We start from the raw sequence: 25,530 nt of genomic DNA on the forward strand, positions 1-25,530 counted from the left end.
AACAGCATTAATACGTCCTGATCTCTACCAGAACGCGCTTGCCTGGCACGCTAGAAATGCATTTGCTGTTTTTCCCCGGGCAACACAGGATGATCATTTTTCTCTTGCCAATGGATTTAAATGCTCAGTAACTTCCAGGAAGAGCGGTTTGCATTTGTTTGCCTTCCACCTTTGCACAATGGCAGTTTATAGTGTTGACACTCAAGTATAAACAAAGTTTGAAGCCAGAAATAAAACGCTGATGGAGAAATTCAAACATATGCCTAACTGTTGTTATTTTTTTGACATTTAAATGGAAAAGGCGAGTTCACAATTACAACATTTTTAGAAGGTGAATGCCCCTGTTCTTAATAATCCTGCTAAATTCTGATGCAAAAAGAGATGCAGACGTTTTTTCACTGGTTTCTTGGCCTCCTGCACTGGCCGGAGCAAGGCGACCCCTCGCCCACCGCCACCTCCCGTGAGAGCAGGCGGCCTCCGCGGGGCACCGCGCACACGGCCGCTCCGCCCGCGGCCCCCTGCAGGGCCACCGGTCACTAATTAACCTGCGACGCCTCTTTCGCAACGCTCAGTTCAACTGTTGCAGCATCGCTCGGCAGCGGGCCGCCGCCGCTGCTGCCGGTTACCGGCGGGGCTGCCCCCGCCCGGACCGCGGCCTCCGCCGCACCGTCGCCCCGCGCCCCCGGGGCAGGGCGAGGGGAGCGCGGCGAGCCCCGGGGCAGGCGGGAGGCTGCGCGGCCCTCCCCGTGCCGCCGGCGGGGTGCCGGGCGGCTCCGGTTTCTGCGGCGGATTTAACCTTTCCCGCGCGGGCGGGAGGGGGCGGCCGCCGCGGGGCGCGCGCCGGCGGTGGGGCGGGCGGCGGGCACGGGCCGGCGGAGCGCGCGCGGGCGGGCGCCCCCTGCGCGGGGCGTGAAGGGCTGAGGCGAGGCGGCGCCTGGGGCAAGGCGCGGCGCACGGCGGGGGCACGGCGGGGGGCGCAGAGGGCGGCCGCCGCCTCCCGCCGCGGGGATGAGCGCCTCGGCGGCCACCGGCGTCTTCGTCCTCTCCCTCACCGCCATCCCCGTCACGTACCTCTTCAACTGCCTGGCGGCCAGCGGCAGGTGAGGCGGGCGAGGCCGCCCTGCGGGGAGGGCAGCGGGCGGGCGGCGGCGGTGAGGGAGGTGCGGGCGGCCCCGGCGGGTATTTTTAGCGGCGGCGCAGGGAGAGGGCAGCTGCGGCCGCGGCGCTGAGCGGGACGGGGCGGGAGGCGGAGCGGCGTCGGGCCTCGCCGCGGGCAGCGGCTCGGGCGGGAGACGGACCCCGCTCCCGGGTCCCGCCCGCGTCCCCTAACGGGAGCCGTGCCGGGATGCGGCCGGGGAGACGCGAGGGGCTCCTGCCTCGAGGGCCCCCGCCTGGCCGCCCACCCCGGGACCCTCAGAACTGCCGGTTTCGCATCACCTGGAGCCTGTCCCGGCGTCCCCGGAGCTCGGGTCACCGCCGGGGCTGGCTGGCAGCGCCGAAAGGACAAACCCGCCCGGGCGGCATCGCCGGGCCCGCGGCCCCCGCAGCGCCCTGAGGCCCGGGGCGGCGCGGCCTCCCGCCGCCTGCCCTGCAAGGCGTCCGCCAACGGCGTCCAGTGCTGCTGGAGAACGCATGGAAGAACTCACCGGCCTCGGGAGGCTCCGAGCCGCACGCTCCAGGCACCCCGTAAGATGTGCGAGTTTTAACTGAAAATGTCCATGTGCCTTCGTTCTGCCAAAAAAATAGGATCCCGGGATAGACCGCAGGTCTGGGAAAGGAAGGTCTTTCTTCATGGAAAAAAACCAGTGTACTCACAGGTCTGTGTGGTATTTTGTGATCCCACAGCCCGGGGTGTTCTGCGACTTTACTGCACAAGTATTTGCTTCGTGTTTCTAAGGCTTTGCCACATCTGTTCCTTCCTCATTTTCCTCCTTCTGGCCGATAACTTTTTTTTGTTGTTGTTTCTCATTGCTAGAGAAATGCCGAATAACGCACACTGACTTACTTGATTCATTGCCAATGTTTATTTCAAATTGATGGACCGCGGTGAAAAGTCACTGCAGTATTAAGAGCTGTAATGGTATGAAGAAATTAATCACAGGGAAAACAGACTAGCAAAAGGTTCAAACAGTAAAATAAATCAATAAGCTAGTACTGCTGAGCCTGACTCAAAAGTCTTTGTGTATATATTCTGAAATATTTGATCTTGCAAATTTTTTGCAGTAACTTTTAAGTCACATTTCACGAAGGCTGAAATTGTCATAGTAATACTTGTTTGTACACAGTTTGTTTTCTTGACACACAGAGTGGTACTGTGTATGAAATCATGTACCAAATATTTTTAGCTTATACTTGTGGACTTTACCTGACTTTCCCCTCCTTTTTTTCCCCCTGCATGAGCACAAAAGTGAAGACGGAGAAATAAAGTCTTCAGAGAACTAAATACAATTTACGCACTCCGAGCTGTAAGCCAATATCAAACTGATTTTCTTAGCTGGCATTTTCTTGGGGAAGGAGACAAATCTGCTTTGTGCCCAACTTTTTTGTGCTTTTCTCCACTGCCACTTTACATGCGCTAACGTTATAGTCCCATCTTCAGAGCAAAGGTCTTTTCCGCTGAGCCCGCTTGCATTAATTACAGACACCCCAACCCCCCAAGCAATCCTGCCTTATAGAGCTGGAGAGACCTTCGGTAGCACTTCCAAAACTGGAAGTTAAACCTAGATCCATCATAGGCACTCCACACTGCTACTCCCATTCCACAGGACTGATGTGTTTTCTTTGTGAATATGTAATTTCCTGAGTAGATAATTTATTGCTGAGGTTAGACTAAATGTCCCTAATGATCCTTTTCATCTGTGAAATCTCTGTTTCTGACTTTCACCTCTTGTTGGCCTTTAAGTTTTCCATCATTTTTGTTTATTTTTGCAGATACCAATATGAAAACTGATTTTAGTTGAACAAATCTAGACTCCTGCATATGTTATTTATCTAGCTATTTTTGTATTTTCTTTTTTTAGATGATCACGTGTGAAAAGACAGGCACATAAATTCTGCAAAACTATAAAATGAATACTATGACAGACTGTGCAATGGACTTTAAAAACAGCCTTTTAAAGTATTAAAAGTTACTTCAAGAGTAGTATTTGCATTTGAGAATAGATGGTAGGAAAAGCTGAAGAAAACAGCTCTGTCTCTTTCCCTGTCTTATGAATTCTTTTTCTTTTTAATACTGTTGCAGTTCCTGGGCAATTGTTGCAGTTGGACTGCTGGTTATGGTTTTTATTGCTCTGTTGGCTCGTGTTCTTGTCAAAAGAAAACCACCAAAAGACCCGCTGTTTTATGGTATGTCTTGGTAACAAGAAATCTAAATTCAGAAAGTGTTAATTTATATAAATTATAATATATGATGGTTGTTTCAAATTAAATGTTTAAGAGATGGCTTCAGAATCCAGTCTGGTGAGGTGCTAAGGAGCCAGGAAAGACAGACTGGGGAAAGAGGAGGAGAAAGCATGCTTCTTTTGTGCCTTTTTACTCTTCTCAAATAGGAGATCCAGCTTAGGGACAAGACAGACCTCCTGTTTGAAAAGAGTAACACTCGAGTTGGGCTGTGAAACTGTTGAAATGCTGTCATACCCACTTTGTTGAGATCTTCCTTGTAGCAGGACTTTGGCACCACAGTAGACCTCTCATGAGTTGACTCATTTGGGATTTTTGGACCTTTGGCCTCCATGGCTTGGTTCTTCCTGTGATTTAATTCCTTAATTCTCCCGTTTTCATTAGACTTCTGTGTTAATTCACCTTTGTGACACGTAAGAAAGTTCAAACCACCCCAACTCCTTGCTTGGGTTGTCTGCAGACTTGGGCAAACATTTCTATATTGATACTTTGCCATAAAAGAATAGAGATACTGATTACCTTTTAAAAGGAAACCTTAGATCTAGATTACTTTATAGCAAAAATCTAGAAGAAAAAAAACACTGCTATTTTCTGAAGTTTTACAAGATGGGCCCACAGGCAAAGCAGCGTACAAACCACCTGTATTTGCCCTCTGTCTTCCTCCTCATTACAACTCACAGGCATCTGTCCCCAGTGTCCTACACGAGGCTGGGAACTCTCAGTTCACACTGAAATAAAAGGAAATAAATAACATAAACTTTCTGCAAATAAATTTCCTGTCTCAAAGGAGTGTCTCGCTAACTTGCCTGATAGGTCCTCTGGACTGCTGTGGCTATATCAGTTTGCCTTGCTCACCTCCAAAAATGGCAGTTCACATTCTCCACTTCCTTTCTGTTGTCCTTTCTCCTTTCCAAGAGGTGACTACAGTCAAGGTTGCATACTTTGTGTGACCAAGATTTTTGAAAGACTACACAGTCCTTGCTGCAGACACTGGCTTTCCATGGAGGCTGTGCCTACAGTTCTACAGAACTGACGTTCCTAAGTTTCCCAAGAACTTTGTTGACTAACCACTAACTAAAAAATACTAAGCTATGTGGGAAAGTCGTATTGTATGTTAAATATCTGTGACCTCAAACTACGTGCATCTAGTTCAACAGATCTCTGCCTGACTGAATTTATTGGACTGTGAAGCAACTGCTGATCCCAAGTCTTTATCCCCGCCCCTCCCCCCCCTTTATCTTATTGCAGTTTATGCCGTATTTGCCTTTACCAGTGTAGTGAATCTAATAATTGGACTGGAACAGGATGGAATTATTGATGGATTCATGACTCATTACTTGAGAGAGGTAAACAATTGTTTGGCTTACAAATGTAAATAAAATCTTTGCTATAAATAACTTGGTATAGTATTTGTCACAGAAAAATAGCCACTTACACATTCAGGGTCTTCCTGGATTTGGCCATTGACCTGTCATTATTGTTATGGACAAAACCTCCACTGACTTGAAATCACTTGACTAATTTGGGAGAAATGTCATACCTTTCAAGTTTCAGTGTTATTTCACTTAGTTTAGGTAATACCATTCTGTATTAAGTTCTGTGGGAACTGAATAAACTGTACATGTTCTCAGAAAGCCATAGCTAGCACTCAGGAGAGGATGAGTACTGCAGTACCTAAACGTGTTACCAAGACGGAAACAAAAACTGCTCCTTTATTTTTGCCTAATCACTTTACTAAAAGGAATTAGAGTTAAAACTCCATGATGCCAGATACCTAGTCAGCAGAATCTGTTTGCTGCTGAATATCAACATCCACCAAAAATAGCTCAGTAAGTGCTTGATACGAAAGTCACTGAAGTAATTGAAAAGATTCCATGAACTCTAGCGTGAAATGAGTTGGACCTTACAAGGTTATACATTGTCATCAATATATGCAATACCATTGTAGATCTCTAGGTTGCTAAATATATCTTTATTTGTTCCATGTTAAATTTATCTTTATTTTGTAGCTTTTATCACTAAAATACGGAAAAGTAGTATTTCCATAATACAGCAGAACAATGCTGACAGTCATGCATAGACGTTTTCCCTTCCATCTTGCACCCCATTTTGCAACTGTAGAAGTGATTTAATTGTACCTGATCCTACCTAAATCAGGTTTGTGCTTGGAAATGTGTATTGTCACTCAAAAACTGTACCTCCAGATTGAAAGAACATCACTTTTCTGAAATTGTTTCTTGCTGTTCATTAATTATTTGTTATTCTTCCTCTGATCACTTTATCTACTTAAAAATAAATACTCTCTAGGGTGAACCGTATCTGAACACTGCGTATGGCCATGTGATCTGCTATTGGGATGGCTCTGTTCATTATCTGATGTATCTGTTGATGGTGGCAGCTATTGCATGGGAGTAAGTAATTTTGATTTGTGTACTGTTTTGCTTGCGTTCTTGTGCAACCTACAAAGGGCTTTCTTTTCTCTGCAGTATTTAGATTTTTCTTTCAGGACTGTTTAATGTCTTAGGCCAAAGCAACACTACTGAAGTGTCATTGCTTTCAGGAATTGTACCCTTGCTGACTTATTCGTTCTCTCAGCTGAGTAAGCCTAGCAAATGCATTGAGTTGTAGTGAGTCTTCCTCACTCTGCAGCAGAGATCATAGCCCATCTGCATGCTTTGTGCTAGTTAAAAGGAAAGCTTAAAGATGATGCATGTTAAAACCATGTGTGAAAACTCTTTTTTTTTTTCCAGATAACATATTTATGATAGGAATAGTGTCTTGCTTAGCATGATGATGATCTCTCGTCAGTGTCAGACACAATTTCTAGATATTCTTATGTTTCTTGCTGTTGAATAAAGAGTTTGAGAAAATATGTACTTAAATTCCAGAAGTGAATGCACCTGCTGGTAATAGAAGCATTAAAAAAATGAAATTAATAATTCATTATTAATTCTTTTATAGTTTTGTACAGCCTGTGATGTGCAAAATCATGCAGTCAGCCTTCAGATGAATGAAACATAACAGCAAATAACTGAGTATGCACTAATGCTGTACTGTTCATGTGATAACTTTCTCACACATGAATGTAGGATTTCTCCACATCCCCCTCAGAGGCAAGAATCCACTGTTGACTTATGGTACAGATTTTAAAACCTTTACTTACTTGGATAGAACCATGGATATTAGTATAATATTTGAGGGTGATTTGGGGTAGGGGATTTTTAGGGATGGTGCAATAATTATTTCTTATTTCCTTTTTTAAACAGACAAAGCTATAGAACCATCGGCCTCTACTGGCTAGGTTCCATTATCATGAGCATCATTGTCTTTATGCCTGGAAACATTGTGGGTAAGGACATAATTTATATGACTAACTTCTTCCTGTGAAACGTTTTCTAAATTTAGCATTAGGTTATCTATATTTTACTGCAGCATTGGTTCCTTTCTGTAATAATATGAAAGAGGAATTTTAGGAATATCAGTAGAGAGATGGAAGATATTTTGAAATTTAAATATGAGGAAGGAAAGATGGAGACCAGGAAAAAAAATCCTTTCAATTGACATTGCTCTCGAGGAAAAAAAAATAGTCTTTTGTTATACCCATATGGCTTTCATCCAAACTAGGTTTAATTTAAGCAATGAGACGATAACCATGTCTTAGTATCATAAAAATATAAATTTTATTTTATATGAAATTTCCAATTTACTTAGTAGTCTGACTTTCAAGCAGCTTACGAGAGACATCCAAATCACCTATAAAAGTGAAATCTGGAAATTATTCTATTTTCAAAAAAAATATAACATTCCTAGATTTCTGACAAAAATCAGCTCATAGCTGTGCTCCTAGAGGTTGAGAATTTTAATAAAATAATTTTACATCATTATTAGGTAGGTGGTCCTTTAAGAGTGCCACTCCCCTCAATTAAAGATTTCCTTTTTAGCAAAGCTTAAATTGATGCAAAGTTGATAGGTGTTCAACTGAGAAAAATATTCATGTGTTTGAATCCTGTAGTCAGCTTTATAAAAGCTTACTCTGGCCCTCCTTTTTATGACAGGGGAGGAATATTCATGGTGCAGCCTTGGGCCAGTCCAGTTCCCTCCTTTGTAGATATGCACCACAGAGAAAACAGCAGATTTAATGTGACAATACCTCTTCCTCTTTCCTCTAGGGAAATTTGAGAGAATTGCTCTCAAGAGCATGCCTTCTGCCTTCCTTTCTGACATAGAGAGTAGCCAGTGTAAAAGACACAGATTTTCCTGATTTACCTGGGCTGAGTATAGCTCTCTGAATTTATGCTTTGTCCTCAAATATTAGTACAGGTCTGTAGGAGAAATCAAGACTTTGGAAAACAAATGCAATATTAGCTCTTAAAAAATGGATACGTTAATTTTTTCCATTTTTTAAAGAGTGATGTCTCTATTTGAAGCAGGTTCCATTAAGAGATTTCAAAGCTGTCCCACATTATAGGATTACCTAGTGCAGAGTGACAAAGGTGGTTTGCCGTCCCTGCAAAACCCCCCTAATTTCTAAAATGGCTTCTGGTCTATTGCCTCTCTGTCACCTGTGACTCTACGACTATCCTGAGCCCGTGATTTTCGACAAGATCAGTGTGTCGCTTTAACAGTGATTTCTAACACTTTATGTTTGCATTACCAGAGCTGCTTCAGGTTTGGTATTACATATATGTTTTAGCTTTTCTGCAACACAGCTTACAAATTCTCAAACATCTTATAATTATTTTTTAATAGGCAAATACGGAACAAAAGTATGTCCTGCTTTCTTCTTAAGTGTACCATATATTTGCCTTCCCATATGGGCTGGGTTCCGAATTTATAACCAACCTTCGGTGACTCACGACACTCCAGTCAAGGTAATGTTGTTGTATTTAAGGTTGGCTATTGTTAGGAAAACTGAAATATGCTTGCTGTTTCTGCTGAGTTTTATAGGTCCCTCTGTGAGCATGGAATGTACTGTAAATGTTCACTGTTACGACAATTGCTTCTTGGCTGTGTAGACACTGTAAAAATACCTATACTGCAGGATCATTTCATTATGGTGGGGTAAAGAAAAAGCAAAAGAATCTTATGTTTAGAATAAAGAACCCATTTCTAGGTGTAATTGTGTTACTACCCTCTACTCAGTTTCTGACTGTTTCAGTTTCTTAGCTGATGAAAATACTGACATATGCCAGCTTCATAAAGCACCACAAAATCCTTGTAGAAGCTCTGCAGGAAAGTATTCTGCAGACAACTTACAGATTTCATGTAATAATTTTTTGTATGTTCATTCTGCAATATTAGATTTTACAGGTAAGACATTGTACATTAATTGATATGAGAATTATTTACATACTTATTAAAATCTGTAAAAATATTTACTTAAAACTCCTTAGATCTTTGCCTTTGAATTTAGTAGTTGGGCTGTAATGAGATTAACTGAGCAGTCAAAAAATGCAATAAGTTTATGAACTGTTTCATATTTTAAAAAAATCCCTGCAGTACAAAGCACAGAACAGATCTCTTAACTCTTTGTTGCTATAAGCAAGACAGTTTATTGCCACAGCACACCATATCAGTTTTAGGTAATATAATCAATTAATAGTTTTGCATCACAAGAGCTCCTGAGTCTCAGTCAGGTTCATTCTGTAACTGAAAACACAGACACAGATGAAGGAGTTAGTTCCCATTCCATAGCTAATAAACAGCCAGTGTGCAAGTGGTGTCCTACGGCATAGAATAACAGCAGATGATGCACTGACATTTTCCCAGAAATGTATGAAAGGTAACATTCAGTCATCCATCTGTGATTTTTCAGTAGGAAAGAGGTATAGACAGATGTTCATATCTCCTGAAGTATGAAGAACCACTACAGAATCACCACTTACAGCGAAAATCTCTTTGAAAGGCAAATTATGAAAGGCAAATTGGGGGACACTTCGGGTGCCAAACACTCTTCTACCTTCCTGTGTAGGCTTACGGGAAACAGTGTGTCCCATCCCAAAGCAGTTTGAGCTGATTTACTTAAAGGCATCACTAATTCTGGCCAGAAACACATTCTTTAGAGTCATCAGGGTAGAGAAGTTAAGTGTAGTTGAAGGTAGTGATGGCCATGTATTAGTGAGAACATCCTTTGCATGAAGGACGAATGAAGATTTCAGTTTGTTTTCATAGTACTGCGAACACCACAGCAATTGCTAGCATAGAAAATATGTGATAGACTGCTTATTTGCTGAAATATAGCCACATCTCCTATGCTTATCAGGAGCTAAATTGCTTACCTAGTTTTGGTATTTACTTTGGTATATATTTGCAGAGAAACCTAGTTTTTAAACTCTGTTTCAAAAAGAGAGTGCAGAAAGAGCTGGTGATCTGAGAATTTAACATTGCACTTCTTAGTGAGTCCTTTCTTGTAAACTTCAACTTTGTTGCTCGGAAGGTCATAGAAAAAGCCTTGATGCCTTTCACTGGGGCCTTCTACCCTTCCTAAGTTGTTTCTTTTTTAGAAGTCATATTTTATCTTCTCAGCTAATTTATGCTCCATATCCGAGCATGAATACCTGGGTCCAATAACTGTATACCTTAAAATGCCTTTAAATCTTAACATGACTACTTCTGAATTTTTCTTATTTTTTATACAACTCCCTCAGTCCTAAATGAAGTATCGTTTTCAGGAAATAATTGTGTCTAATGCTACTATCAGTTAGCTAATCATTGTAAGTCCTGAAAATATTTAGTTCTTTCAATAGATCACTTGCAATTAGCTGTGAACTTTAACTTTTTTTAGCTATCATTATTCAGAGTTGGTATTAAAAGGTTTAGGAAGAATATGTAATAATGCTTTTAAACATGATAGTGCAAGTATATGGAAAAATACTTACATGAAAGCAGTGGAAGCAAGGGATTCATTGCTATAATATTATTATAACCCAGTTTTTTTTTTAAAAAAAAAAATCGCTGTGGAGACAGTTAATGAACTTTTGGGTGTTTTCTAGTAGAGATGGCTGCATGGGAGAGAAATGGAGTTACACCCTCATTTAGAATCAAACCAAGCTGTGCTGCAGTATTTACAAAGCCCAGTAGCTTTATCTACAAGTATATCAGCTCAGAAAAGTTTAATGTAATTTACAATTCAGAATTAATACATATAAATTCAGATTTGCACATGAATTCTGAAGGGACTGACTTCTGTGGACAGATTATTCTTGTTCCCTAAAACAGTCTCACAGAGGTTATGGAAAACAGCTTTTTCCTGGAAGTGAAATTGCAAAGCGTGCCTACACACTTCCTTGCTACACAAAAGAAACAGCAGGGTTGGTGAGATCTGTGCAGAGTTCAGTGTTTGCAATAAATGGGCAACCTGTAGCAGGTCATCTCCACTCAGCCAGAGTACTTAACATGTAATTAATTTTAGCATGTATTGATGTGACTTTGCTGTGTAAAAGAAAGGCAAGGCAAAATTGCTGCGTAGCTGAGGTCTGACAGCGAAGTGCACACTCTTTCAAATTCTTGTTTCTGCTTTTAAGCTTTTCATTTTCATTTTACTTGTAAAAATGCATATATATATATGCATAGAGAAAAAAGGTGCAGCTTTTCTGTACCTTGGCAATTTCACAAACTCATACTGCACCAAAGGTTGTTTCCACTAATAGTGGCTTTGTCTCAAAAACCTCCAAGTACAAAATTTTATTGTTGCTTTCTGATTACAGTAAACATGCACATTCATTTAACATACCTTTTGAAACGAGGAGTGACATACATCTATATAAGCTTCATACTTAGACAAAGTGGAAAGAAAATATATCAACCCTTCAATTTTCCATTATCCTTAGGTAGTCTGCATCTGAAAATGACTTGCAACTCGGCAGCCATGGGAGGCCTTTGTCCTTCATGGGACTAAATACTAGAATATAGACATTCTTTGCAAGTAATACTGTGAACGTTCCTACACTGGTACTGTAAATACTGTGAAGTGACACCATACTGCCAAAACAGACCTGTTATTTGTGTTTGAAAAATAAAAAAGCAAAGGTGTCACTTTCTTTTTCTGAAAAAGAACTTTAAAAGAAAAAAAAAAAAGCGTTTTATGAAAGGACATGGCCTCTGTGTAAAATAGCCTTATTTTTGTTAAACTACAATTCAGATCTTGCAGTTCTTACTCAGGAATTGTGCTTGCAAGATTGGTTCTCCTGTTTCAATAACTTTATTGTGAGTATCTTGATCCTGAGTGCTTTTAACTATGCCTCTACATCCTAATTATTGTTTTGTGCTTTGGAGACAATTCCACAAGTGTGTAACAGGAAGGAAATCAGGTTTTTCTTTTGCTGTCTGCATGACAACACATGGCTAATAAAAAGGAAGGGGAAATGAGTAACATATAAATGGGGAAGTTTTCCCTCTGAACTACAGAAAGATACTTTGGCATTCTTATAATTTTGTCTGTGACTACATAGTGATGAAAATGTACCTCAAACTATTTCCATGAGTCTTTTTAAGTTTTACCACGTGAGCAAAGAGATTACTTTGGTTTTTCCAAGCTATCTTCCTTGTTAGATACCTATGTGGCCTTTGCTACTGTAGAATGTGAGCCCCTCACGTCTGCCTGTGCAGTGCAGCAAGGGGATTCCTGTTCTGAGGCTGAGGAAAGGAGGTACAGAACAGATCAGATCCAGATGCCAAGAAGTGCTTCGGTGCCCATCAGAGGAGTCCATAGCATACAGTAATGAATTAAAGGAGGGTTTTCCATGTGTTCCATACATGCACACACATATTTCATTCTCTATTTCTGCATTACATATTAAGATACATTATTTGCTCACTGAACTCAGCAGAGAACTCAGCTACCCACAGAAAAGCTTTTATTTTGTGCCAATGATACGCCATTAATTTCAATACCTGTCACAGCCTGCTGAAAACCACCATTCGCTATCAGTAATAAGATAGACCCTTTTTTTGCTGTCCCTCCAAACAGTCCTTTTACAAAGCGTATTAGATTCAACTCCAAATGTTTGATACAAACCTACATTTCCAAAGCTTTTCTACAAAGGGACATTCAGGGAAATTAATTCATTCCCATTAACAAAAGACACAACTTTGAAGAAGTTAGTTATGCTGCTCTAAAGCCTTATGTGATTGCAGAGTTAGCGTTCATTTGATTTAGGTTGCTTTGAAAGTCACTATCAGTAATAAGATAGATCCTTTTTTTGCTGTCCCTCCAGACAGTCCTTTTACAAAGTGTATTAGATTCAACTCCAAATGTTTGAGACTATCCTACATTTCCAAAGCTTTTCTACATAGGGACATTCAGGGAAATTAATTCATTCCCATTAAAAAACCCACAACTCTGAAGGCGTTATAAAGCCTTATGTGATTGCAGTTAGTATTCGCTTGATTTAGGTTGCTTTGAAAGTAAACTAATCTGTATTGAAATGGCTTTAGTTAGATCCATCCATTTCTAGGGTTTATTCAGATTAATTTTCCTCACTACATCCTATAAAGTCTGAAGTCACCTTTTCTAAACGCGGAAATCTGTGTCTCTCTGAAATCAGTGGATAAATAGGGTAACGTAACTGAGAATTAACTCTGTCTATCATAATTTTTCACCACTTATCCCTTCTTGTAGTGACTGATCTGGAGTTAAACATGTCATGTGGAACTGGGATGTACTCACTGCACATGTTCTGTGTTGCAGGTAGTTCAGGAAGTCCAGAAGAAAGGACTCCTAAGACGACCAATAGATTTAATGTTAGCTGCGTACCTCATTCTAGCAACGGGGTTTTGCATATTTAGGGGCATGGTAAGTTGAAGATATTTTAATATTCTGGCCTCTAATTTTCAAGTCAGATGTTTAAATTTGAAATCATTGTGGCTGTGTGAAAAAGTATGTACATTTTGGTTAAGGGAAATCCTGTAACTTTCAAGGTTGGAATAGGCCTTAGATATAAAAAGGACAAATTGATTATTTATGATAATTAGTGGTGCTTTGCTTCTTAATTTTGTCCTCTCTAAAGTGTGTTTTTCAGAAGGAGGTGCACAATCACAAGTATAAGTAGCATCCCAAGTGCAGATCAACATGACTTAAAACTGTTTTCATTGGCCTGGTGTTACATTTATGGCCAGGAACACTGAGACAAACCAACTAAATTAAATCTGTATTCATGTTTTTCTAAACAGATGCATAGTTAAAAGTATATAGGAAACCAAGTTAATTTATATTGCATGAGATACAGGACAACATTTCCACCTGAAAAAAAATATGTCCACCTTACCTGAAAAACACATGTTGTTTCTATTACCAAGAGCTGATTTTTTAAAAAATGTTTGCTTTTAAGCATAGTTGGTTGAATTAAAAATTCTGGGGGAATGGATCAATACTGAAAATGCTTGAAGTGGATAAATCCAGTAGTAGGTAAATCTAGTCCTTTGTCAGCTCTAAAGCATTTTCTGTCTTAAAGCAGAAGGGAAGTTGTGTATCATTCAGTGAACAGAGCTCAAACGTTCAGGTGTCTTAGACCACCACTTGCATGCTTGATTTGTAGATCTGATCCTGTCTAGAATAATTCTAAGAGGTGATGAAAAGTACCCAAGCAACATTTTATTTACCTAGTGCAGACTGTCCTTTTATAGTTCTGCTGCTCACATTATTCTGTCATCTTCTGCTGTTTCTCTGAAAACTTGCTTGTCAACAACATTTTTTTCTTCTAACTTGTCACAGACTGCTTTATTTCTTATAGATCATGCTCCTTCAGAGCACCACTGATGCAGGTTAATCAGCTGGTTTACCTGTAATTTCACTGTGGGCAATGTTAATCTCATGCTCACTTGGTTTGCAGTCCCACTTCTTAATTTCTCAGAGGATTTTTTTTTTGTTGATTTTGAGAGTGTGGTCATTATTTCCTTTACCAAATGGGAACTGTTTACTGGCCTTACTTACATGCAGAGATCAATGGAACATCTCTGTGTAAGCTGCAGTAACTGTGATTTTGTGATAAAGCTAATAAAACATAATCCATTATAGTCCACTCAGACCTGCTTCTTGGATGCCCATGTTGGAAAAGAACAGGGAGGAATATCCACTGTTTGTAAACCTTTTTATTTCCCACTCAAAGTCACACAACGAATACGCATGAAATTAAGTCGTGCAAAACTTAACTGTTCAGTCCTGTAACTTAGGCATTTACGGTGCTTCGCCATAGAACACTTAGAGTGACAGCTGTTGACATGGATTGCTAACTCAGAATAGTATTTTTTGTTTTAAGGGCTACTATGGAAAGGAACTACTTTTGCAATTGAGTCCATTTTTTGGGGGATTTTATTCTTTCTATAGGAATGTAAAATCCAATAATTTCTCCTTTGCTACTCTCTTTTAAAAATTATTATTATTGCGAGTAACACCCGTCTCTCTGCATTGCTCTCCACCGCTACCTTGCCACAAAGCAACTCTCTTCTTGTACTACATCCATAGCTTGCTATCCTAAAATTGGATGCTTAACCTGAAGTTTCCCATTTGAGCAATTTTCCATTGGAAAGTTCACTTGCTGGGATTAAAGTCTGTTTTTCAGAGCAAATCAATAGCAATTATACTTTTATTGCAGCATAGCCAACTGACTGAATTCTCTTCAGTCAAAATCTTTAAAGCAGGCTGTCAGTATTTCCTCACAAACCCTCTGAGTAGGAGCTGAGAGGAGGCTGTATTTCAGTTTTGTATTTGGTGATCAAGTGGATCACCTTTGTAGTGGACTTCTAGCAAGCCTCCAGGCTAGCAGTACTGCAGGCCACTAAGTAAGTATCTAGGGCTGGTAACAGGTTAGCTCGTTTTTCGAACAAATTCGTTGTTCACGGGAAGTTTTAAAAATTCTTCTTAGATTGCTCTGGATTGCCCTGCTGAACTCTGCCGGCTATATATTCAACTTCACGAGCCTTATATAAAAGATCCTGCTGCCTATCCTAAGCTTCAGGTAAAGCATTGACTGTGGAGCATAGAGTGTTAAGTGACTTGTTAACTGGCACAAATATGAAGCTATGGGTTTCACAGGTGACAAGATCAATAAGGGAAGTATTTGTTCACAGCAAGTTAAACAGTATTTCATATTTCGTACTACAGCCATTACAAGGTACCAACTCTTGTGATAAACTCAGATTCAAATCAGTTACTTAAGAGTTACACATCCCAGTTACTCAGGCTTCTTTTAATATAGTCCATGAAACACAGCTGCATGCTTTTTATCATCATTCTCCTTCCTTAGAAGGGCAAAGTAGACTTTCAGTCTGGAATAATGGACCAAAAAGGGGTGTAGTAGGACTAGATTCCTTAAGCTGATGTTACGCTTCTGTCACCAGTGACACTCCTTGAAACATAGCACTTTCTACAAACCCTATTTACACAAGCGTTGCAGAGGAGAGAATGCTGTTGCTTTAGTTTTGTAGCACTTGCAAGGTTGCTATTCTTCTGCAGCTTTGGCTGCTACATGGGGGCAGGGCCTGAAGCAGTAAGAGGATTCACGAGTGAGGCAATGAGCAGAAACCAAATATATCTCTGTTTGACCTGTTCTTTCTGGGAATGAAGGGGTGGCTTGGGTATATCTCATACTTCCCAACTGAAAGTGCCATGGAGCTTGAGAAATGGACGCTTGTGTTGAGTTAGGTCAAGCCACGCTTATTGGCATGGTCTCAAGATGGCAAAGGTTAGTGAAACATGTCCTAGGATGAAGTGGATTTGGATGTGGGAAAGAGAAACAGGCATCAGTATTAGCGGAGGCCTTAGGGTATCTGGATCCAGTCAACAGCATCCAGGTATGAAATTGTTTTCTTAAAGAAGTTATAGCTGCATAAAGGCCTGGGAATCATCGCTGCCAGGAGTGTAGCTTTGAATAGTCACAAGTCCTCAGTCAGCAGTTGGCTAATTTTGAAACGCATCTCCCTCACACTACAAAGCAACTAATACTTCTGTTTAAAATGCAGATGCTGGCATACATGTTCTACTCTGTGCCATACTATGTGATTGCTCTGTATGGCCTACTGGTGCCTGGTTGTTCCTGGATGCCTGATTTAACCCTTATACATGCTGGAGGACTAGCTCAGGTATTTCTTTGTAAAATGTTCACTCTTGAATTACAAGTTAATAAGTAGAGATCTATGGAATAAATATGGGGCCCAGGGCCTGATCTTCCCATGCAGGTTTTATGCCATTGTAACTCAGATCACCTTTTGTATCTATAAAAAAAAAAAACCAAACTAATTTAAGGGAGTGGAGAATCAAACCTATTACTTGTCTCTAATGACTGCGTTCTTGCTTTAGGAGACTTCTCTCCTGCAGAATCTTTTTATTGCGCTCATTTAAACCTTATTAAGCACAATGCACTCTTTAGCTGAGACCATGAAGGAAGATTGTCTTAAAGCTGTAACAGTCAACCATGTAAAAAAGCACCAAGCACAGCAAAACAGTACAATGCATTGTTTCCATAATATGTGTTGGCAATCTAGGTAGTTTGAAAAATATAAATGGAAAAAGTATTCACTAGTCACAGAAAACGGACAATTATGTTGATAGAACACGGGGAACCTCCTGGGCCACAAACCACAGCAACACTAAGACATGTTTGTGTTGCCAGAGGCAGACCAATGATCATACATTCTCAACGCATTTTCTTCTCAGTCTCTTAACGAACAACTGTAGTTAATTACTAGATGGTGCTGACACTTACGAGAAGACTGACTGAAAAAAAAAATTCAACAGCAACTAGTAAATGACTTCTTATGACATGTAGATGACCACTGAACAGCTGAGATAGAGGGACAATTGATTTGTGCTGTATGTAGGAAATGAAACATGCTCTGATCATCCAGACAGTGCAGAAAATACGCACATAATACTGCAACAATAATGCAAATGTAGGGACACGGCAGTAAGTATAATCTAAATACCGCTATTACACAAACACAGAGCAGTGCTTTATTCCTCAGGCCTGAGATAACAATCCGTGGATACCAACCACAATCCAGCTTAACTGCCCAGTAAGGAGGGGGGGAGTGCCATTTCATTTTCTGTTTGTGAGCAGTAATGGAGAATATGACTTTTTTTTCTAAAGAGTTTATAGAGAACCTTGAATTACCAAATGATGTCAAAACAGAATCTGGCAAACAAGGAGGTTTAGATGCTCAAAAGGTATCACAAATATTATACAACTGTGTTTAGCCTAAATCTAATCTAAAAAAAAAGCACAAGCCAGTATCAGGAAACTCTCTCTGACAGATTACTCAGGTTTCATGAATTCCCCAGTCAGTCAGGAAAGAAACCGCTCCTTCAAAGACTATTTAGCACAAGGAAAAGTTACCCAGAAGTCAAGAGTGTGCTATCACAATCTTGCAAACTTAACTAAAAGCTCAGCATCCCAGATCGGAGGTGATTCTTGGTTGGTTGGTTGGGTTTTGGTTTGTTGTTGGGTGCTCGTGCCCTGCCCCGCCCCCCTTAAATATTTCCCATAACAAACACTCACTTTTTTCTTTAATGGCACATTCTGCCTTTGTGCCTTTTGTATGATTAATACGTGCAACATTTTGTTGCTGAAGTCTAAACCCTCTCTGTTGTCCATTTGGTTTGGCTTCAGGAGAATGCCAATTTACACATTAGACAATGAGAAGAAAAGCTACTGGAAACCCAAAGCTAACACTCAAAATTCCCCATTTTACTCTCTAAAGCTTGTCCTAGACACAAGTGAAAACCATGGGCTGACAAAAACTGATTTAAAGAACTGTACATTGCTGTACACTCTGCACATTTTATCCTGATTCAAAAAAAGTTTCTTTACATTTGGGAGGGTTTTGTTTGGAGTTTACTTTAATGCACTGCAGAATGAACTTCAGTCATCCCACAACTGAAGATGATTTAATTTGATTTGGTGAACTGTGAGCAACCTGGGATGAAGAATGTGTGAGACAGTGAATTGATGACTCATGTTATTTTTGGTTTTGGTCACTTTGAGACAGAAAACACATTTCCAGGTTTGTCTACTGTTTTCTCAAGTTAAAACATTGTAATTCATGATTAAAGCATATGTAGTTTACTGAAACACATTTTTTCTTCTATTATGCACAAAGGTCCGATACAGGTAAATACCTAACAACAAAACAGTGAGCATTGCTCCCCTGGCATGAACACTGCTCCTACAGATGGAGACTGTGAGATTTTAAGTATTTTTATTTCTATCATTATGAAGTATTAACTTTTTTTTTTTACAAAAACCAGGTGTCAAAATACCACGTGATGCATCTAAACTAAGAACCTCTAAAAGTGCCTAGCCTTTCACACACAGAGAAATATTTACTGTTTTTCAGAATTACATACAGGTCTCAGCTTGTATTATTCTGTTACTAACATTCAGACTCCAAAACCAGGTTGTGACCCTTATTAGACTTGAGGAGCTTCAGGAAGAGCTCTTTAAATGTCACACGGCTAAAGTACCAGGAGCTTTGATTACACAAAAGGGTTGGAATAGCCTCTGAACTTGATTAAATTGCTATTTCCCTATGCAAGTGAGCTACATGAGAAGGGATGAAGAGCCATAACCCTGCTATCCAAAACTATTCTGTTTCACCAGCTCTGCATAGTCTGCTTCCCTATTCTCTCAGACATAGAAAGTTTTCCCTCTACTTCTCCATCCAAGTGTTTTCCTTAATCTTGCAGTTTTTGGTGGCTAGCTTCTGCAGTGCCTCTTGTCTACAAGTGAACCTAAACCCAAGGAACATGCTTTCTAGGTTACTGCCTCCCCACTCTATTTGATGGTTTCTTTAGGCTCACAAGACCTGGTCCAAACCCCTCCAAAATAAGTTGGAGTCCTTGCCTGACTTTAGTTGCTTTACAGAGAAGGTGCAGAGTGAAGTATGACTCCTAACCTTTTCCGGGCCCTTCTCTGCCCCTAGCTGGAGGCTTTCTGGACTGCAGGGTAAGAAATATTTGAAGTTTTGCCTATGATTAGGCTACAGGCAAAAAACACTGTAAAAAAAATAATCCAAACCCAAACTATTTCATACAGACAAGAAGCTTAATGAGTAGCAGGCATACACAAATTCCAGTTGAGCTGCACCACGTCTGGCACCAGGCAGCTTCCAGTTTGTGTGGGATGGCCTGAGCAGAAGGCCGACGGAGGCTTCGAGGTTCAGAAAGGCTGCATGTTAAAACATTAAAGCTACCTTAGAAGTTTACCTGCAGCATCTCATTTGGCCAGTTTCTCAGCCAGGGTTTAGGTGTCTGATCTTTAAAATTCTCTAATTAAGAGAGGGTTCAATAACAGAAAGCACCAAGGCATGGCTGATTTGCTAAGAGAACCTGATTACAGTGAGTAACAGAACAGACTCAAGGTTGCTCTCACCGCAATGCCAGCCCATTTATTGCTCAACAGGCAGAGAGCGCTGCAGGAACTGACAGCTCTGGTCTTGCTGCTTAAAACTATGGATTTGGTGCAAGTCTGCCTGGTACTTAGCAAGAGCAGGACTGGGCTACTGGTGAGCGGCAGACCTGCTTGTAAGACACACACCCTGCCCCAAGGGAGGGAGAAAAAAAAAAATGGCAGAGTACTGTCATAGAAAGCAAACACATGAGATTAAAAACATAACACAATATCCATAGAGGCAAATGAAATAATAATAATAAAATAATTTAACAGACCTACATATCCTCCTTGGTAATGAAAGGAAAAAAAGCAATTGTGTTATACTGAAAAAACAAGTCACATAAACAGTAACTTCATTATATGGTGCACTATTAGCTAGTCAGAATCTTCATTGGCTACAAATAGAACAAAATGTTTCTGCTTTTTCTTTTTATAAGGCGCAAAGCTCACTAATGTGTCACAACTCTTGTAAGAGACAAGACCACACAGTAAGGCTTAGATCGTCAAAGGCAGCTAGGAGGCTGCGGGAGCTCTGGGTCTCTCAGAAGCAGCCCCTTACTGCTCTTTCTGACAAGGCTTACTATGAACTTATGATGAATTTACTATCAACTTACTATGATGCACAGCTGGCCATTCTTGGAGACAGGCAGGCCTTGCAGTCTTCCACAGAGAAGTACATAGCTGAGCATCTTGTTCATCCCGGAAGAGGCTCTAAAATACTACCAGGAGGCTGTTAGCACGTAGGAAAACTTCAGGCAGACCCAGACCTCCTATCTGAAGCCTGATGGTGGCTGGCTGGCTGCTGAGGAAACTGCTGCCTCATGTAGCAAGAGGGCTTTGGTGCTGAGCACTCATACTCTGGCTGCCTGGGCTGAGGTGGCTGCCAAGGCGAGGGAAGGTAGCAGGGGTCCGAGCAGGACCACCCAGGTGCCAAAGGCAGCTCCTGCCTGAGACAGGTAAGGACAAAAGGGCTGCAAGAGACAGGCTGAATGATGAGGCTGATATAAAAAGGCTGCTGATAGCATCCCCCTGAACATCTGTTTACTCTGTAATACCTATTTACAGCAACATGCTAAGTGGCACTCTGCTGAAGTGTGTTTGTGTTTGATTTCTTTGATTACTCCCTTTCCTGACTCCAGCTTGCTAGATCAGCTCTCCCTATTCAGTGGAGGTGATTAGAATCACCTGGAAACTTGATTTCCTTTTCTGTTTTGATGTATGGTCTCAGCCTAACCTTTTGCTAGAGGGGGGTGTGTTAAAACACCTGCGCTGTATTTCACTTTCTACTGTGCTAACTGTGAACAGAACTGTGTTCTTCGTGAGTCCAAAATAACTCCTGCTGAAGCCAGAACAGAGGACGTGATTTGGCCATAGTGTACTCCCCTGCATTACTAAATTCCTGGTGTCCCTTTCTCCTGCTCTGCTTAAGATCAAAATGATTTTTATCTTCTTGGACCTCCTCCACTGCTAACTAGCTAAATAATCATAAAAAAAATAAATAAATAATGGACACACAATAGTTAATGTGAATGAGCTGTGGCTTGAAATAGCAGGTAACAGATGGAGACAAAAGACAGCGACTATCCTGACGCTTCTATCTTTAAATGTTTGTTTATGCTAAAAATATGCTTCAGCCCAGCAGGCTTGTCTTTGCTTATAACCTTCACTCTAAACTTAACCTATACCCAAAAGCCAAATATTGCAGACAGTTTCTGAAATCAGGAGTTCTGGGATCAGAATCTGGAAGACTGGGATTAAGATTTAAAAAAACCAACCAAACCCAGAGCTAACACAGCTTCCAAGATTTTTTTTTCTAACTTTATTCCGAGGGAGTGTCTGTCTGCTTCCCGTTGATGGCAAGGACAACATTCCTAGGTAGGTGGGTGCAGGTCCTGCCCCCACTGCTGTGCTGCAGTTCAGGAGTGCCGACCTTTACGGTGATGCACGCTTCAGCGGCCGTTTGCCTGGGGAAGGATCGTGGACCCTGTTGCATGACTAATCACTCAGAAGCCAAGGGTGAAGTCCTCTACCTGATGTAAAGATCAGTGCCACCACATGCATAAAGTGAACCTCCTACCATGCCACTGCTGGTTCCGTTTATGCCTCTTATGCCAAGATATTAATGATCTTTGTTCAAACTGTATTTTTATACTGAGGTGCAAAAGTATGATGGAAATACCTGAAATAAAAGGGCTGGCTTGGAAAATGTCACTGGAGATGCATACTTGCATGCAGATTATGCCATCTTTCCAAAATACACATCAACTTTACCTTTTTTTAATATATACATTATGTACACACCACAGGCTCAATTTTCCCATATCGGTGCTTCTCTTCATGCTCGAACTCCTTACATCTACAGAGTCCCTGAAGAAGCAAAACAGTTTTTCCTGATATTGAACATAATGTATGGGATTCTTCCCCAGCTGCTGGCTTACAGGTGTGTCAACAAGCCAGAGTTTTTTATGAAAACAAAACAAGAAGAAAAAACAGAATAGCACAACTGTTTTGAGCTCCTCTTTTTGGCTATGTATATAATTGGGCTGGGATGTAACTGAACTGCTCAAATGAAACCCAAATGAAGCGTGTAAGGTGTGTAAAATTGTGTAATGTTGCACGGTCTGTTTTGTTTATCCTACTCAAAAAGGGAAAATAAAGATGACTGCCTTCAGTACCACTTTGCAACATTTTGACTTTGTGCTGCAGTGGAGCTGCTAGTTCACGGAGCTATTTTTAAGTAAGCTGCTTTGACAGTTTTAGAAATACTGCATGAAGTTAAATAATAATAATGATGTCAGTGTTTAGCCTCCACACACTGAGGAACATCAGTGCCAGCAGTCCCTATACAGAGCTACTGTAGAACGTGAAGGTCAACATTCTGAAGTGTGAAAAATTAACATACATAACTCTGTCACATGCACATGTTTTATTTGTCAAAAAGTATGTCTTGTGGGTCAGCCTTGTTAAAAATCCCAAGAAATCTTTTAAGAAGCAATCAACTCCATATATGATCAGCAAGTCATAGTTTTGTTAATTCCTTTAAGGATTCACTTCCGCAAGGACTGCTCATCTGCTTGAAGTTAAGCACGTGCTTAGTAGCACTCCTGAGCTGGGCACGGAGGGCTCGTTGCCGTGAGCAGCGGCGCCTTACACCGTAGCATGCATTTTTGGAGAGGAGGGGGTTTGGGCCACATTCTTCGCAGCTACTTTTGCTAATGCTGCTGGGTCATAAACAAGTAGCAGCAAATACAGTTACCTTGGTTTGTGTAATTTATGTTTCTGTTTGCAATGGCAACTATTTCTATGCCTTCTATGTGTATTTATATTAAAAGCGGTGCACTTTGCACCTTTCTCACAGATGGAATTGGCTGATCCATTGTAACTGGAAAGACGTTATTTTGGGATCTTGACTTTCGGGCATTTTGATTTAGAGAATTTTAATTTTCTTTTTAAACCTCATCAGTAACAAGAAAGCATCAGCTCATGCGCATGTGTGTTGCACCCTGCACCAGCAGAGCAGCAAGAAACTGATGCTTTAACGTTCCCACTGAACACTGAGGTGCAGCTCACAGCAGTGCTCAGGAGAGAACCCACGGGTTTACACCTCCAGCCAAGGGGGCAGGTCCAAACTCACCACAAGGCATCTCATTAATGTTTCTTGGCGACAAGGAATTTAGGGATAGCTTCCTCCAGCACCCAGCCTCCCTGGTGTGGGCTCCTTCTGTGTACGCTAGAATTCGGGATAGCTCCATCCCAGTACATCTTCCCAAGAAAACAAGCCCAGAGCTGTGGGGCTGCAATAGGACATGCTGGCTCACAACCATTTGAGCCTCCGATGTTACTTCTAATGTTTTTAAAGAAACTGTGAATACATTCAAGGTGAATTTAATAACCTCCTGTTATCCAGAAAAGGCAAAGTACAGAAAAAATAAAGATCTCACCTGCACTTGTATCTATTATGGTCAACTCATGTTAACAGAATGTTTTGCTTTAATACTTGACTTACATTAATACCTCACATTATTACACGTATGAAGCCAAATATGACGCTAACTTAGTTGCTTACAACCTCAAACCTTACTCCCAATACACATTCCAATAAATTTATTCTGTAAAAACAATACATTTTTTTGTTTCTTTTTGTTTTGGTTTTTTTTGTTGTTTTTTTTGTTGTGGTTTTTTTTTAGTTTTTTACAGTAAACTCATCAACTACAAACCTTGAATACGCAAAAGATGTTCCAAGGACAAGCATAACAAGGATTGGTAAAACCAGACTAAATATGTTTTCACAATAAAAGCTGGCATAAAAATAAATAAAAATCTCTATTATCACAATAGCAACAATAATGTACACAGAATAATGGATTTGGAATGCTTACTTACTAGTCTAGTTCTATTTCCAAAAGGAAAAAAAAAAGCCAGAATGACAGCATCCTTTTTTAAGCCTTTCATTATTTAAAATTGATGTTTTCTTTTGGTTTCCCATAGGGTTCTATATCACAGTAAGCTTAAAAATGGAAAGCATCCAAATGAATGATTTCAAATTGAGTTGGCATTGGAAAAAATCCTTGTATTAATCTAAAGAAACACAAAAAGACTTTCACTAACTTCACATATAGGAACTAAGTCAGATAGTGTACATTACATCATGATTTTGAGAAGTATTAAGAGTATAACTAGCTAGGTACTTCTAATAAGGAAAGGTATTTTATTACATTATTGAACTTGGTGGTGATCTCAACTGAAGAAGAATTTTTCTTTTGTGTTGTAAACTGATCAAAAATCAAAGTATGGATATAGGGAAATCTAAAATCATGTTTGTACGTGGAAGATATTGTAGTATTGTATGGAGGGGACTCATTTCTAAGATTTACTTGTTCTTAAAAATTGCTGATTTAGAATGATATAATTTGGAGTTACACCTTTTCTATCTAGAAAAGGAATCTAAATCATGTTCAAGTATGCGATATCTTCATAAACCTCAGCCACTGGTAAAGGGCAACTTCATGCAACCAAATAATATGAAAATCAAAAAGTAACCCTTAGAAAAAAGGGTAAAATGTCATTTCTGCAAACACAACAGATAGGAATGTGAATAATGTGCATACAAACTGGGATGCTGTTGATGATAGTAATGAACAGATGTGGTGACTCATATCAAATCCAAGAATATTAGACAACCAAACATGTAACCTTCTTGTATTTTCCCTTAATATTCAGCAGTCATTATGTTGGTTAAGTCTGAAAGAGAGAGAGAGGAAAAAAAATAATCACATTTAATGTAAGAAAAAGCATGTTGTAACAAACTTGATATAATTAATGCCTTATTCCCACACTTCAAAGTCACAGGTACAAGTAACCACCTGGTCTGTTCGAACAAATTTTTTTCTAGAGAAAACGACTTATGTTACATCAACTAAACATACCCCTATAAAATACTAAAGAACATATTTTAGAAGTAAACATTTAGGGCTTTATTCAAATAAGCAGCTCCAGTCACGTGTGTGGGTTGGTTTTTTCTTTTCCCCAATCACTTAATTATGAATCACTTATAGCATACTTCACGCAACCAAATTTTGCATTTTTCCACTACACTACATCGCTGACAGGCTTCACGCAAAAGCTCCGGCACTGCTGTGCTCCTGGACGCCTTGCGGCGAGAACACCCTGCTCTTCCAACAAGCAAACACTTAGCAAGCCCAAAGAAGGACAAACAGTTCTCATAGCTAACATATCTGATTTTGCT

General features: G+C 40.4%; 2 protein-coding genes across 8 annotated transcripts in view; one reads left to right on the forward strand and one right to left on the reverse strand.

Annotated features, from left to right (window-relative positions):
• The first annotated feature begins 839 nt into the window (after positions 1-839).
• Positions 840-22,458, forward strand: TM6SF1 (transmembrane 6 superfamily member 1). Of its 7 annotated transcripts, none has more exons than XM_055811017.1 (10): positions 849-1,100; positions 3,242-3,345; positions 4,648-4,745; positions 5,707-5,810; positions 6,666-6,748; positions 8,149-8,270; positions 13,088-13,192; positions 15,261-15,353; positions 16,357-16,476; positions 21,614-22,458. In XM_055811017.1, the coding sequence occupies exons 1-10, from the start codon at positions 1,009-1,011 to the stop codon at positions 21,821-21,823; spliced, it is 1,131 nt and encodes a 376-aa protein (XP_055666992.1). In that variant the 5' UTR covers positions 849-1,008; the 3' UTR covers positions 21,824-22,458. The 7 variants fall into 7 exon arrangements, with proteins under 7 accessions (XP_055667003.1, XP_055667031.1, XP_055666992.1 ...); XM_055811021.1 differs by having other exon boundaries at positions 853-1,100; positions 22,091-22,458; XM_055811041.1 differs by lacking the exon at positions 849-1,100 and adding an exon at positions 1,188-1,686.
• A 1,195-nt stretch (positions 22,459-23,653) lies between these two features.
• Positions 23,654-25,530, reverse strand: part of HDGFL3 (HDGF like 3) — a 38,384-nt gene continuing 36,507 nt past the window's right edge. The window contains exon 6 of the mRNA XM_055811073.1: positions 23,654-25,025. Coding sequence (XP_055667048.1) covers positions 25,020-25,025 — 6 coding nt within the window. The 3' untranslated portion in view covers positions 23,654-25,019. The remainder of the gene's footprint in view (positions 25,026-25,530) is intronic.

This window comes from Falco peregrinus, chromosome 1 (genome assembly GCF_023634155.1).
Source record: "Falco peregrinus isolate bFalPer1 chromosome 1, bFalPer1.pri, whole genome shotgun sequence".
In the NCBI taxonomy this organism is placed as follows: Eukaryota; Metazoa; Chordata; class Aves; order Falconiformes; family Falconidae; genus Falco; species Falco peregrinus.

What these genes read in the sequence shown, in the direction of transcription:
- TM6SF1 (XM_055811017.1), top strand. Translation starts at nt 1,009, where the DNA reads ATGAGCGCCTCGGCGGCCACCGGCGTCTTCGTCCTCTCCCTCACCGCC. An exon ending in TGCCTGGCGGCCAGCGGCAG is followed by an intron (nt 1,101 to 3,241) that starts GTGAGGCGGGCG and finishes ATACTGTTGCAG; the next exon opens with TTCCTGGGCAATTGTTGCAG. An exon ending in ATGCTGGAGGACTAGCTCAG is followed by an intron (nt 16,477 to 21,613) that starts GTATTTCTTTGT and finishes CTTTATTCCGAG; the next exon opens with GGAGTGTCTGTCTGCTTCCC.